Here is a 15,544-nt window from a genome sequence, read left to right on the forward strand (position 1 = left end):
CCTTACCCTGTTCTGTCACTGGACCATGTTGCCATCGTTTTTGCTTCTGTTGGTGAATGCATTTATGGGGGCTGGGACTCTGTCTTCTAGGAGATAGGGCGTTAGGGGTTTCAAGTGAAGAGTCAGAACGGTATGTGATTTTCTTTGGTTTTAAAGCATTACCTAGCATTCCAGTTTAAACAAATTTAAGTAAGGCAGTGCTAAGCTTCTAAAAAGCTGGACTGCTGTACCTGAGCTGAGTATTGATCAGTCACCAATATCCCTAGGCCAAATTAAGAATTATAGTAAGGGTTCAACTCCCTAAAGAATTTCCAACTTTCTGAGAGAACCGTGTTTCATTAACAATAGTGTGTTTTGGCAGGGAGACTCTGCAGGAAACCAGCCCTTTTTAGTTGGGCATCATTCTCCGGAAAGAATCCTCCCTTATGTGGTACCATGGTTTGGCTATCCAAAGGGATGTGGAGAAAAGGCTTGATTCAGTAGCAAAGTCATACCTGCTCACACTTTTGGCAGCAGAGTCCGTTAGTAGCAGATTCTGCCATTTAAAGAGCAACATATCCAATTCTTAACATTCCTACATTTGCAAAAAAAAAGTCCCACATGCTAGCTAGCCACTGCACCACACACACATGCTCTTTCTAGTCTTGTAGATACTCATGGCAAACAGACAGGGCAATTTAGAAGTTCACAATGGACCAAAACCAAAATAATAATAATAAAAAGCTAGCTTCTGTAGGTTGAGCATTGCCTTAGGTTGAGTCTATCTGTGTTTTTAAATTGGGCGGGGGGAGAGCAGGAGGGTTCTTGTTCCTTCTTCTTCCAGGAACAATAACTGCCAATATGATATTGCTTTGGTTTGCTTTTCCAGTTACTGTAGTATGAAAGGAAACACATCCACAATTTGTGATGGGAAATATGACATCTCACTAGGCTTGCCCATTGGCAGTAGTCATTTTTAGGCCACTCCAGATGTCTTGGAAATCCCTCTGGGCTGCCCTAAGCCAATATGATTCCAAGTGGATTTTTTCAGAACTTTATGCAAGGGGAAAAAATACTGTATTAAAAAAACAACCTTTAATCAAGCAAAATCAAGAGAGTTGAGTTAAAGCTAATGCTGTCTATAATTCATGCTATAAACAATTGAAGAAACAAGAAAAACATGATCCAAAGTGCATTCAAGTCAATGAAAGAACTCACTGACTGTTGCAGGCTTTGGAATAGGTCTGTAATCTTGCACAGCATCCTGTCACACTTAGTGTACATATGACAAAAACATGAATTAAAATCAGAGCATGAGGCTCATGGTTAAATCCCTTGCTTCTGTTGGGATACATTAAAATAACATTGATGCTTTGACATGGTATTTGGTTAAGCACACACCTGTTACCCCAGCATGCACCTGCATTAGGTGCTGCATATCTGGACAAAAAATTGTATGACATTTCACTTGCACATTGAGATTTCAAAAGCATCTGATGAGCCCGAGATGGAGATTTCACCATGCATCACTCGTTGTGGAGGGTGGCTTTGAATTATGAACCAGAGGATCAGTGCTACACCTTTAAAGGAGAACTGGAGCCCAGCCCCTTTTTTTGACCTAACCGTGCCATTCAAATCACTTGCTTCCATGTTCCAAATGAAAGCGTCACGCTCATACGCAGTGACCTCACTGAGGCTCTTTTGGGGCACGTTTCTGGCCCTGACGTACTGTTTAGCCTGACTGCAAGGAAGGGCTGGACTGAGGAAGAGCAACTGAATCATCCTTTCAGCAAAACACTCACTCCAAAAGACTCCGCTCCTGCTAAGTTTTGAGTTCCAATGAGCATGTTCATTTTGGTTTTTTCCATTTTCCCCTAAGAATTCTGAATTTTACTTGATGGTAAATTTGCATTGCAACATTATATTCTGCCAAATTAAAAAAAAAAAAAAAATTTGTATTTTTTACCTATTTATGATTGTAAACATGACTAATTTTTCTAATTTACATTGTAGAAACATGACCTATTCTACCTGTCTTATGTAACTGATAAATTAAATATTAAACTATTGCAACTGTTTGTAGATTAACTGGTTTGGAGCCACAAGAGAAATATCTCAACTTGTGGGCCAAAACCTTGAAACAAAATGTATGCGTTTCCAAAAAAACCCCCAAACCTGTTTGTTTTCTGTGACATTTAATGCACCTTTATACCTTGTAGTTTCTACTGGGTTTGGAAATGGCATTTTCAAGTTAGCTGAAGTCAGAAAGTATGGGGAAGATTTCTCCCAGAAGATTTTCAAATTAAGCAGTTCCAATTATCATCTGAAATTTGGGATTCTTACCTAAAGCAAACCTTCCATGCTCTGTCGGTTCACCGCTCATTAGTCATGATCTCATTGGCTTGGCATCTATTACAGTGACATAACCAGTAGTCCATCCTTTGATATTTATACCATGTTGTTTCATTCATAGTATTAGTTTTGGTCCTCATTCACTTTCCTTTTCATTTGTGCATTGATGAATTTAGTCCAGTTAAATCCATAAGCCTCGAAAAGCACTTTCGGAAGTGTAAGATACTGGATACAAAATGGGTCTGTTCCTGTGCAGCAAATACAATCACGGGAGCACAGCAGTTCTGTGTACCATCTGAAAAATGCTAGTATTCAACCTGATTTGCTGGATTGGGATGTGGGTCAGCAAAACTGATTTGCAGTCATGCACTTAGGAGGCAAAAGCAGCCCGCAGCCTTCTAAATATAACAAGATAAACCATCAACAGGGCATGTTTATCATGCCATACCTCCAACATTACCTCTGGCTGATCTGAGCCCTGGCTTGCTGTCAGTGTAGTATGAATCCTACCTTCTTAGGTGCGTGTGTATGTGGTTATCCAGTCTCTGTCCTGCATTTCTCTAAAGGATTTCATTAGGACACGTGAAAACATCCAGCTGATACACGTTAAAAGCCTCATCTTGGCCTGCTAGAATTTGTTGAGCACAACTATGCTTTTTACTTGTCACACCTGGGATAACTTGGGTTCAGACCTTACAGCTGCAGATATCAGTGTCTAAACCCCTTCAATGGGAGAATTGAAGTCTGAGAGCAATTGGTTACAAACCCCATATCTTGGGCTCACTGAATGCCTGTGTGGAGAGATATAGTGGTAAATAATAAGTTAAATAAGCTCTGTATTGAGTAGAGTAGACAGGGGCTAACAGCAATTCAAGTGTACTTGGGGAAAAAAAAATAGATGGCTAACATCACCTCCAGGAAATTCAGCATATTTTTCCTACTTCCTGTAGCAACGACAGTGATGTTTCATTAGAATACCAAATGAGACCCACCACCAGAAGTGTATACACACACACATACACACACGGTTAGGAGAGATGTTTTTTTTACTTTGGAGTTACACATTATAGGTCTTGGGAGATGATCTGATTAGGCACTCCTGGCAAAGTATACTGGTCTTAAGAAGAAAAAAAAAGGTCATTCCTCCTCCTTAGGAGTGTTTTATAGCATGAATGCCATGTCACCTCACTTGAAGATTCACAGTGATGGACTGTAGAGGGAATGGGAAAAGTTTAGCCAGTCTTCACACACAAGAAGCCTAACATTCAAGACAGCCTCTAGTGAATAGTGATGCGATTAAACAAAAGCCTGAAATCCAACATGGGTGAACTTTGGGGAAGATTGGGTCAGGGATAAAAATAATAGCTACCCCTTCTGTCTATAATAGGCTGTAGAGAAACCACAGAACAACACATCTCCCAAGTTTTGGGAGAGCTCAGATATGTATCTGGCCATCATAGCTTGGGCTGATCCCTTCCAGAGTTACAAGCCTTGCATTTAGGATTAAGAGAGGTTATTAAACCTTGGATTAGACTAGTTTGGGAACCATCAGGATATAATGTTTAATCTTTGATAATTAGTTTTAACCTAAGCTACAGGTGCCTGAATGGCACACACTTGCTCACACAGGAATTAGTATTACCTAGGGCACACTGGTTTTACACCTGTGTGAAGTATCACTAATATATTTTGAGATGCCTCAGGAAAGGAAAGCAGAGTATCTCAACAACTCCCTGCTCCTGACAAAGAAAGCACCCCTAAAGCAACTAGTGACACTTCACAGATGACAGAAAACCAATTAATGCTCCTGTCGGATCTTTTTCTGATGAAAAAAGTGGCCTATTTCTGCCCAAATTAAAATCTTCACATCAAATAGTTGTTTCATTTAACTTTTCACATCTTATTCCAATGAAAAATAAATTGGCATGTTTTCAGTTTGGGATGGTTTTCAAGAACTAAATCAAGAACTAAAAAAAAAAAACTGAAGAAGATCAACAAAGGACAACTTTAGGTTTGATTTAAACTCAGAAAGAAGCAAATAGCAATAGTTGGCAAGGAAACAGGCAAAGCTGCTTAAAAAAATTAGATTGGAAAATCCATGAGACATTCTACCAATTTCTCTTGCTATTTTTCACCAAAACTGAATTTTGATGGAAAATGTTGCTGAACTGGTTGAAACGCTCAGCTTCCAGACAATCTCATCATTGATGGAAACTGGTTGAAAAAACATTCAACAACGTTGTTGTTAGCATATCCACAAAAAAAGTCAGAATTGGAAATAAATCTTGCTGGGGCTAAACAAATTGCACTCCCTGAGCAGCATGGACTTTAAAATAGGTCTAACCGAGAGCACCGCAGGTCTGCAGAGCAAGACTGAAACTTTCATTTCAGTGCATTAACTTTGTCACCTGTCCTGGAGCACATGCAAACCATTTAAACAGCCTTAAGTGAACGAATATCTAATGGCCCAAGGTGTGAGATTTGACACCCAAACAAGAGTACTGGGAGAGCAGAAAGTGAAGCCTGATTGGGACTAGAGGACTTACTTCTTTATTGTGGAACATATTGTCTATAGATTGCTGATCTGTGCTTCTGCATCCGAGATGTAAAAAAGGTTGTACAGTAGAAAAAGTGGGAGAACTCCAGTGTTGAGATTTTGCGGAGAAGCCAAAACATCAAGGGTCTTTTAGAATTGGTTTATGATCGGCTTCTGTCCAAAAACCCAAGGATGGTCTCTCATTGGATTCAAAGTATTGCTCTGAAACATGTGCTGTTTTACTAGGATGTTGTTTTCTCAGTGTAATGTTGTGATTGTTACCTGATAGCTTTCCAGGGACTTCACATTATAAGAGGTGGTCCATCTTGTTTGATGTATTTGGCTAAAAACAGTGGTGGTTTTTTAAAACATCATTTAAGTTCCTAAAAACTGTGACTGTAACATGTGATGAATAGTACATGGCAGACTGAGGACATGTCCGTGTCCTCCTTTAAAAAGTCATCTGAACTTTTTTAAAAACATTTTTAAAACATTTTAAAAGTTTTTTGTTCCAGGAAGAAATATTTGTATTTGAATAAGATCCTGGAGTGTAACTTAATCCTAAAACTTAGCCTTTGTGTATATGGTAAATGTTTGTACTTTGCAGTTTCTGTTTTGCTTTTTAGAGAAATAAAATGTATATCGATATTTTTAAGTCATCTTTGCTTTTTTAGATGGGTTTGTAATCACCTTATAACAAAATAAAATGTTCCTTTATAAATTGAATGTGTTTTTCATTTTTTTTTTTCATTTCAGATGAACTGTGGGGGCTGTTCTGTCTTAAAGCTCAACACCTTCTTTGCAATAGCTTCTAAGAATAGGGTAGTTGGGAATAACAGTCTTTTCAGTGTGTTGGCTCCTCATTACAGCTGTACCCAGCCCTGGGTGGATTTAAAAAATCATGTTTTCCTTGAGTTCAAAGGGTCGTGGGATTTTTTTGCATGTTGTTGCCCAATCTTGAACATTTGAAGATTGCTCGAATTTTCTTTAAATGGATGCCTTATTTTACATTTCCCCCTCCCCAACTCCTTTAAGTTAACTTTAGCCATTGGCCTTTGTCCAAATGCTGATTGTGAATACCCTCTTGGGAGAGATGAGGAAGGTGCTGTTCACCTTTCACAGAGGAGGTGGAGTGGGTGGGGAGGGGGTGTTGTCTGCCTGGCACATTGCTTTCCTTAGAAACATCACAGAGATGCTGGATGGCAGGGAAATTTCCTGCTGTTCATAAAGACTCTCTAAATAGTGAGGCATCCAGTGATGGGCACCTTGCAAGGACTGCAGATGGGTGTTTGGACCAACCCTGCGAGCCACATTGGTATAATTCGTTGAGACCTGCATGGCTCCTACAGGTGTTTTCTTAATACTTGTAAAGGAAAACGTAATGGAGCTTCAGACTCTGTCCCCTTCACTTACCGCTTGGCTGATCACATTGATCTGCTGCCTATCACTCATATCCACTCCTTGTTTTGACCTTGCTGGAGATCACTAGTTTCTTTTTTCCCCCCATCCCTTTCACTGTCAGTGCCTCGTGGGTTTTCTTCATCTCAGCGACTTTCACCCTCGGGTCTGAGCCCCTGGTGTAGAATACGCCCCAGCGGATCCGGACTTCCATACGAGCTAGCATCCCCTCCTGCCTCAATACCGAACCCATTCAGTCAAATTCACCTTGTCTCTAACTCCATTCATTTGAGCCCAATGGAGTTCAATTTACCTGAAAAAGGGGGACAGATGCTGTCCACCTGTAAAACATGCAGCCTACGCAGCACCTCAGCATTTAACTCAGGCAACAAAGCCGTCTCTGTCAATGAGAAACGGTGCACAGTTTGTTGAGGCAAACAAGACTGAGGGATGCTATTCCCTCCTTACTAACAGTGGCTCCCAAGCCCCACAACATTTGTCCTAGGACCTTGTAAAGCCACCGCAATCAGTCCTGCAAACAACCCTGCGCAGTGCGTATTTTGTAACTGGGTAGGGCTCCTTAATGGGGAAGGCAGTCAGGTCCTTCTTTCCAAGCAACCACTCTCAAGTGGGAACCTCTTACCTGGTGTGCAAGGAGGCTGGGTGAAGAGGCTACTGTTCTCTGAGACCACATTTATCACGTTACATTAGCAAGTATTTATACAACGTGCACACAGCTCTTTAATTTGCCCTGAGTTGTGTTGGCAGTTGACTCTTACATACCAGGGGCCAAAGATGCCAGACATCCCAAGCCTCTTTGTTCTAAAGAATGTGCCACTTAGAAAAAGTCAGAGAAGAGCAGCTCTCCACCCACCACCTGACCATAGGCATTTTAACACAAAGGGCAATCTGTGAATATTCCCAACTGACTTTGATCCTGCAAAGTAATAAGCCCCCTCACCCCAATCCAGCAAAACACGAAAGCGTACGTGTGATGAGCTCCGAATAACTGCAAGTGAGTGGAAAGGAAGTAACGTGCTTTGCCGAACTGGAGTTAATGCGTTCCACGCCTTGCAGGACTGAGCTGTACGAGACATCCTGTTTCAGAGATGCTCACCACTCCTTGTCCATGTCCCTCCCAACTACATAGTTGGTCCAATAAGAGGTACCATCACAAAAACCTGTGCTTCAGCACTGAAGCATTTTACAGAGTTGTCATGTACATTGATTTCAGCAAATGTTTTGGATTCATCATGCTCCTCCCTTCTTATGGTTTTTCTCCAATAACAGCTAGTTTGTAGCATGGGCAACTACTGCCTCTGATCACAGCACCAGTGGCAAAACCAGAAGTGCCGGCCGGGGTGAATCTCAGGGTAGGGACTGGCCAGCAATTCACTCAGCGCCCCCACCCCTGGCCAGCGAGGGACAATCTGGGGGCGGGGGGGTGTATGCCCCCCTACACATCACTTATGGTTTGTAGGGTACAAAAAAGATGATCAAATGGATGCACTCTAATGTTATACCATGTATACATGATAATGTAGGTTGTGAGGCAAGTGGCTGATTACCCAAACTTGCTCCAGGTGTTACTTCCATGATACAACTGAAAATGGATTATTGCAAGTAGATTCAGCCTCAGCTCTATGTTATAATGAACTTCAAATGGCACTAACAGATGTGAGACCACCCTAGCAATGGAAACTACCAATTTGCATCATCATTACATAACGTGGCAAAAGCTGGCCCTACAGAAACACTAGCAGCTGCAGCAAATTGAATAAGCCTTACCATTTTAGGCAGTATAATTTTACAGGCTCGTTTTTATGCTGTTATATTCCCTGAGGTTTCAAGTCAAGAGTGTTTTACTTAAGCATATAGGAAAATCATCTGCCTCAAGCTCGCTGGCAAAGTACGCACAAGATTAAGGGCTGCTTTAATCGATAGCAACGTGGAGCATTAAGTAGAAACCACATCTAAATTCACAAGGTTTCCCAGCAAGACTTACATCTGGATTGTGTCTGGGCCCAACACACACAGGTGGAGGGAAAGGTACGGAAAGTTAAACCCTTGTGTAGGCAGAGGAGACAGGGAATGCGGGGATTACTCCAGCTGGGAAGCCACAGGATCTGAAGAGTAGAGCCCGTGGTCTTATATACCTCTGAATTCACCCCCTGGGCTGGGTTGCCCAATATATGTGCACAAATATGTTCATACATGGGCATGGGGGAACAGCTAGCAGTATGTACCTGTAAGCACTTGCCATGGCAATGTCTCCACCTCACCTTTCATCACTCCAGGGTGTAGGGGAGAGGGAGCATACCATGTCTCTCCTTAAGTGCACTGCCTGTATAACAGCACTTAGCTATTAGCTATTAGTTCTGTGCCATCGCTCCTTGAAATTCCACTTCTTTTCCCTCTATAATGGCAACAAAGGCAGCAAACTGACTCATATTCAAAATGGAGTCTTGCACTTTGACTGAGACCTGCAATTCCTGCTCAGCCCCAGACTGCAATGAGACCTTCCAGGAATTTAGAGGGTAAAATCTAAGAAGTTCCTACTGAGCATATACAAACTGCAATCTTTTCAGACTTATTATGACTTGGCCAAATATTGGCTGATTTGCATGGGGGTGGCAAAAAGAACATCCATGACATCCCAGCCCTGCCGGATTTCATGGATCTGCAATTTAAGTAAAGCAGTCTCTTCCCTAACCCCGCTCCCAGAACCATTTTGGCCAAATTCCACCCCCGCCACAAAAAAATAAAAAAAAATAATTAAAAAAAAAAAAATCAGCCTGTGGCAGACACCTGGCATGGAAAATTTCAACCCAAGCACTCCAAGCTATAAACAAGTGAAAACAGGGGCACATAATAAGAAGTGCCAGGCAACTTTAATACTACCTTATATATAAAGTATATGGCATCAGTAGATCTCAAAGTGCTTTAAAATGTCAATATCATTATTTCCATTTTTTACAGATAGGAAAAATACAGCTTAAAGAATGAAATGATTCATCCAAAGTCACTCAGCAAGTCAGTCACACAACTGGGATAGACCATGTTGAGTTCCAGACCAGGGCTTTAACCAAATAATCATGCTGAGGCAGCGCTACCTCTAATGACCCAAGCTGAAGTGCACATTTTGTCCTCTTTTGCATGCCATCTTGGTTTGGGGCTTACACCCTGCATACGCCTTGAGCACTGAGTTGAGTTTCAGGGTACGTAAAAAAAAGTGAAAAACTGTTGGATGTGCTGCATTATCCAGATCCTGGCCTTTAGCAGAAAGGGATTTGAGAACAGGGAGCAATGCATTTCATTTGTTTTTATTTAATTAAAAAAAAAAAATCGAAGTCATCGCAATCCCATTTAAATACAGAGATTTACAAATAGGTCCAAAACTGGACTAAAATATTCTTGGAAATGCTGTACCCTTAAATATTGTGCTTTCATCAATACATAAGAAAATTAGCATATAAAAATACTTTACAAGGAATACATTCTAATATATGGATAAAAATACACATTTAAGTAATGCATTTCATTTTAGTATCATTCAAAATGCATAGGAAGGGATACAAGGACCGAGTTTCTTTAAAGCCTTTAATAAAAGTTTTCATTAAAAACCTATGAGAAGCCACAGCGAGCTTCTGCTGTTTAGAATATTGCATATAAAAAAACACTTTCGGCTGCACTGTCAATGCTCCGCAGTATTGGTTATGGCACATTATCTAGTTATGGCAGCAATGGCATGGGATATTGCATACTTGAAGAGAATGGCTACAACTACACTTAGCTGGATGGGACTGGATGTGTGTCTTGAAGAAACACCCTGATACTTCGGGCTGTTGGAAGGGAACAGGCTAGAGTACAGATAAAGCAATCAGTCCTGGCGGGACAATGAACATTTCAAACCTACATCAATGTGGCATCCATAATACACAACAACAAGAAGAATAAAAAAATAAATAAGGAATAGACCAATTCTGCTAAGTAGAGATCTTTAAATAACACCCCCTCCTCCCCAAAAAACCCTCCCCTAAATCAGGCCCTTCTGACATCAGTTAACAAATAAAAATCAGAATAAAGTGCTAACATGTGACACATGGAGCAGGCGCTCACTTTTGCCATGTGTAAAAATGCACAGGTAATGGCGATCTAGCTCACGGACATGAGAAGGGATGAGATCATGGCCTGGGTTGCATTCTCATTAGTTTGCTGCAGAGGATCATTAAACCAATGCAAACATCGTGCCCGTATCTTCTATAAAAGGTGAGGCAACGCAGTGTGAGAGGGTAGGGACCGAAAAGGCATCCGGCTTACAAGTCACAGAGATTAACGAGAGGCAACCAGAGGGCAGCTACAGCAGACAACAGGAAGAGTCTAAAACCCATCATCAGCATTAAAAATAAAAGGTACACATTTGAATTTGCACTAGGATGACCCCATACAGGACCGGCTTATAAAAACAGAAGAGACAACATCAATCTAGCAGAGGGCTTCTCATGCCAGTGTTTGCCAAGAGACTACAAGGTTCTATTTACTGAAAACAGGAGGAAAAAAACCCCTGGAATTTGGATCAAGATGAATGGTGTTCAGCTGTTTACTAGCCTGAACAGTCTGGTTTTTTTTTAAATGAGAGACATCTCTGGATGGCCTATGTGAACAAGAGGGCCAGTGACTTTGGACAATCACACACTGGCTTTTTGTCCTGGATGCCACGTTCCTCTAAAAGTTCTGTACAGTTATATGCAGACAAATAAATCAATCATGTCTTGGAGTTGCCAAGTGGGCAAAGTGCTTCATTGTTTTTCCAAAGGGGGTAAGTGTAGTGGGGTGGAGTCGTGATGGGGGGAGATATCCAAATGTGAGATAAAGACACCAAACCATTCTCAGAAGAGATTTGGCTTCATATTAAATGCATAAAAATGGCAGCTACCCACTGGCAAAAAAGTCTGAGATGTTTTGCATGGACATCAACACTGCCCAAGTGTTAGTGAGTGAAGGGAATTTCAAAGCCAGTTTAGCAATCATGGTTTAAAACGAAGCAGTTTCCATTACTGGAGCACACAGGTCATGTTGATCTTGCTGTACATGATTAACAGGGCAAACAAGAAAAAAAAATAGCACCGAGCACATTTGAAAGGATGGCCAAGCCCTTCAGGACGAGGGTGGCAGAGGGCCTAGGGGCTGACCCGCTCTCCATGACCCCATGCAGGGTGAAAGCTCACCTCAGTGGAGGGATGACTGAAGGCCGCCCTGTCAATAGTAAGCAACCTTGGATATTGTTTTCTGCTACCAGCAGCCCATTTGACCATCTGCATTACCCAAAGCCTGAGCTGCTCATCCCACATAGCTCATACTGCTTGGTGGTCTCTGAATTAAGAGTTTTAGACGCACCCCACTTTTGCAAGTCATGTTACATTACAAATACCAGTGCAAAACAGGAAAAACACAATGGATACCCAACAGTTTCTCTGCCCTGCCAGGGCCTGAAGGTACCTCCCATTCGCATCCTCCCTCCTCAGAGTGTCTGTCTGCTCATCTTGGCCTCCATGCCCAAGGTCTGTTGGACTGGCAATTCCCCACTCTCTCCTAGTTGAGCATTGGCAGCAAGTGCCAGAGGATTTCGGCTAATGACCAGGTCCAGTTTCTCTCCTGCCTCAGAGATCAGAGGGACAGCCAGACAGCAGTCAAAGTCTCTCGTTCGGATGCGATTTACCTGCCAGGACAGGTTTGGGGTACGCAACAGGGAGGGAAAACAAGAACACCACATTTTGTTAACTGGAAAACACATGAAAGCTGCTAGAACTGAGCCCTGGGACTGGAGCAAAGACGACAAAATATGTGCTCCTAGAGCACTGTCATCCCTACAGTCTGGCATGGGATTTGGCAGGATTGTAGGAATTGAACTAGTCAGTCTAGTGCAGCATCTAAAACAGATGCATCTCCTGTACAACAATAACTGAGAGGAAATAAAAGAACACACTCCAAAGTAGATGCAGCCCCTAGCTGCATTATCACAGCCAGAGACAAACTTTGGTATCCTGGGGGATTCAAAATTGCAGGCTCTTTTTCAGGCTGGTCTCTAATCTACATCTTAAGGAGATGGCAAGAGATGCAGGGATACCAATCTCTTTCAGAATGTGTATTTTAAATGACAGTCTACTTTCAGCACACCACGACTCTGGGATCCAAATGGGATCAGTGTTTTCACTGACACCCCAACACCACTGTGCTGCTGCCAAACCCATAGCTGATATGTCCCCTGTTATCAGACCCTTGGTTGTCTTTATCAACCAAGTAGATTGGCAGCCGTCTTTTGGAAAGTGTGCATTTGTGTGGGTTCTAGGCATTGTGTGTGGACTATATCATGTATGCTTCTTCACTTAAAACACTCATGCATTGCTGGGACTGCTAGAAGCAAGGTCTTTTCATGAGCAGCAGAGACCTCCCAAGAATTCTGTAGAAATCTCAACCAAAAAAAATCAGCTTTTCCAGTTATCTTCAGTGGAAGTTAAAACACGCCCCAAAGCAAAACTAAAATCACCAGAAGAATGTATGAGTTAGGGAAAACCCTCGCCCCGCCCCTGTGATTAGGCAGAGTACTTGGAGTTGGTGCAGTGATGTTCTCCAGGTTTGGGGATTTGAATGTTCACCCCCTATCCCAATCTCCTCACTGCTGAGGCAGCATCTGGATCCAAGCTGTGCCTCCTTCACTGGTGAACAAATGGAAGATCCATATAGCCCTGTCCCCTGGGCTCTTCCTGAGCCCATGAAGCATCCAGGGCACAGTGCTCTGTGACACAAGTCTACTGTGTAAGGCTCCTACAGCTCCCCTGGCACCGATGTGGTACAACTGCACTGGTTCCAACACAAGCAGCACAGAGTAGATTGGTAAGGCCTGCTCTTGGCTGATATGTAGGATTGGCAGAATTTGATTTTTATTTTTTTAAATAATTTTGATGGCTAAAATTGATGTTTAGTTTTAAGCTTTTCTTTTGAATTCTTTTCAGTTTTCATTGGTTTTCATCAATTTTGCTGACTTTTGGCAATAGTATAGTTTTCTCTATATTTTTATTGGCTTTTCATTATTTTTATCCATTTTTATTGATTTAAATTTTCAGGATGACATGAGATTAAGGGTGTGAAGGCAGACAATTTAGTAATGGTGCTATACTGTTTAAAGCTTCATAAAATCACATTAAATTATATAAAAGTAAATATCAATGCTGCATACCTGCTTTAAGTCATTCTGTTCGTTCATCAGGAAAGAGCTGGGTGCGCAGGGACCAGAAGAGGAGGGCAGCGGTACGCTGGAGCTCTGGGAACACAGGGAGAGGCAGCGTGCTTGGGGCAGAGTCTGTGGGGGTACCCCCAGGGCCCAGCCGCTGTCCCCATGCTAGCCAGAGGGGTGGGAAGCTGTGGCCATCAAGCAGTCGGGCTGTTCCTCTGCTCATGCCTGCCAGGTAGAGCCATGGGGAGCTGCTTCTTGCCCCGAGCTAGGCAGCTGCTGCCTCTCCCCATGATCCCAGCCTGGCCCGTGTGTGATTGGGGCAGGGGCTGAACTCCTGGTGAGCCCCAATCACACAGAGGCCAGGCCAGGCTCACCAGGAGGTTGGTGCCCGATCCCCGGCTGGGACCACAGCAGAGTGAGAAACCGGTGGCACTGGGTCCCCAGTGGCTGCCAGTAGCCCTCCCCCTCCAACCCCAACTCTCAGCCCTCCCAGCTCCTGCAGTGGCTTCCTGGGCCACCCCATCTGCATGGGTGCGCGTGCATGTGTGCGTGTGCACGTACATGTGTGTACGTGTGTGAGCATGTGTGTGTGTATGTGCACCGCACCCCCTGCCCTAGATTTCCTTACCCTCTTTCCAGATTTTTTTTTTTACATCCCCTTTCTATAATTTTTGATGATTGCCAACGGAAATATTTTTCCATTGGTCTGCGAGTGACAGGTGAAATCAATGTCTATGGATAACGATTGAATCCTGTCAAGCCCACTGATAAGAGAACCAAAGAGGACCTAGAGAATTTACACCACCATCAGGCTGAATCATCAACAACGCTGTGCTTTTCTGTTGGATCCTCCTATGGCACTCTTTCTGCAAACCCCTTGTTCAGCTCAAGAGTTAATGTCAAGACTGCTGCTACAGGCAAGAGATGATCTCATCTACTTGTAAGTCGTGCAAAGCAGATACCGAAGCTGGGGGTACTCAAAGGCTCTGCTTTCTTTAAGATTTCATACACACCACCAGAACCCTTGGCGTTTGTACAGCTGCAACGTATCCAGCATTCAGCAGAAATGTGGCTTGGAGTCTAATTACCTTCTTGTTCATTCTTGAACCATCTTTCATGAGATGCTGAGAAGGAACACCTGGCTATAGACCACAACGTGCTCCAACAAGATTCCCCACAATGCTACCAAGCTTTTTAGTTACCTGAAGTACATAATACATGGGTGCTGATCAGCCCCTGAACCTCCCTCACCCCACAAGACATTCCTAAAACTTAACATCCTCATGGTGTTTCAGAGCTTCCAACAGGGTGACAAAACTTGTATTCCCAAGTGGCAGCATTTTTTTTGGTTGATCATACTCTCCCTCTTGCTATCAGGCATGAACTTGTGTCACCTTCGCTAAATATTTTTAAGGGTCTTTGATACCTATCTAAAATACCACAATCTCCTTGTTATTGCTTTCCCCTCAGAGATCAGGTATGCCCACCTGTATGTTTACTAAGGACTTCACTTTTGACCAAATGTTGTTTTCTGTAGCAAATATTTGCTGGTTCAGGTGTCGTTAGAGGAAGAAAGTATAGGAATATTGCTTGTCTTGAAGGCTGTTTCTTAGAAACCGCCTTGTACAAATTAAATGGGATATGTGAACACTATTTAAAACCCTGTAGAACTGCATATACTATCCCATTTTGAGTGATGTTTCTCACTCCAGTTTTCCCAGGGGAAAAGAAAAACCTGACATGCACAAGGAAAAAGGGTTAAAGAAAAAGGTTGAAAAAGACACTCTCAGCTGGCTTTAGTGAGGAACTGCACTAAAAAATGTGAATCCGGATGAAAATTCCCCCAAATAATGGGGAATTCAAGTTCACACTTGATCTGTAGTGATCTCCCAGTATTAAACACTAGCCCCAGGTATACCAGGTCCCCAAAGGCAGACAGCTGCCAACCAAACTGTCTAGCTACTGCCTTTTATAAAGTCAGTGTCACCACAATTCATTTTCACTTCTCTTTCTTGCATTCACTCACATCTTTCTTGTCTCAGAGC

At 42.6% G+C, this 15,544-nt stretch overlaps 1 protein-coding gene across 5 annotated transcripts in view; it reads right to left on the reverse strand.

The window, feature by feature from the left end:
* Positions 1–9,250: 9,250 nt before the first annotated feature.
* The window catches only part of GRIP2 (glutamate receptor interacting protein 2), a 167,452-nt gene continuing 161,158 nt past the window's right edge, over positions 9,251–15,544 (reverse strand). For 2 of the 5 annotated variants that reach the window (XM_025196847.1, XM_025196848.1), the window contains exons 25-26: positions 13,503–13,586; positions 9,252–11,984 (exon numbers count right to left, since the gene is read on the reverse strand). In XM_025196847.1, the coding sequence (XP_025052632.1) occupies positions 11,787–11,984; positions 13,503–13,586 (282 nt within the window). In that variant the 3' untranslated portion in view covers positions 9,252–11,786. Of the gene's footprint in view, positions 11,985–13,502; positions 13,587–15,544 lie in introns of all 5 variants that reach the window. The other 3 variants (XM_014516978.2, XM_025196849.1, XM_025196846.1) reach the window with 2 other exon arrangements.

Source organism: Alligator sinensis, unplaced genomic scaffold, assembly GCF_000455745.1.
Source record: "Alligator sinensis unplaced genomic scaffold, ASM45574v1 scaffold839_1, whole genome shotgun sequence".
In the NCBI taxonomy this organism is placed as follows: Eukaryota; Metazoa; Chordata; order Crocodylia; family Alligatoridae; genus Alligator; species Alligator sinensis.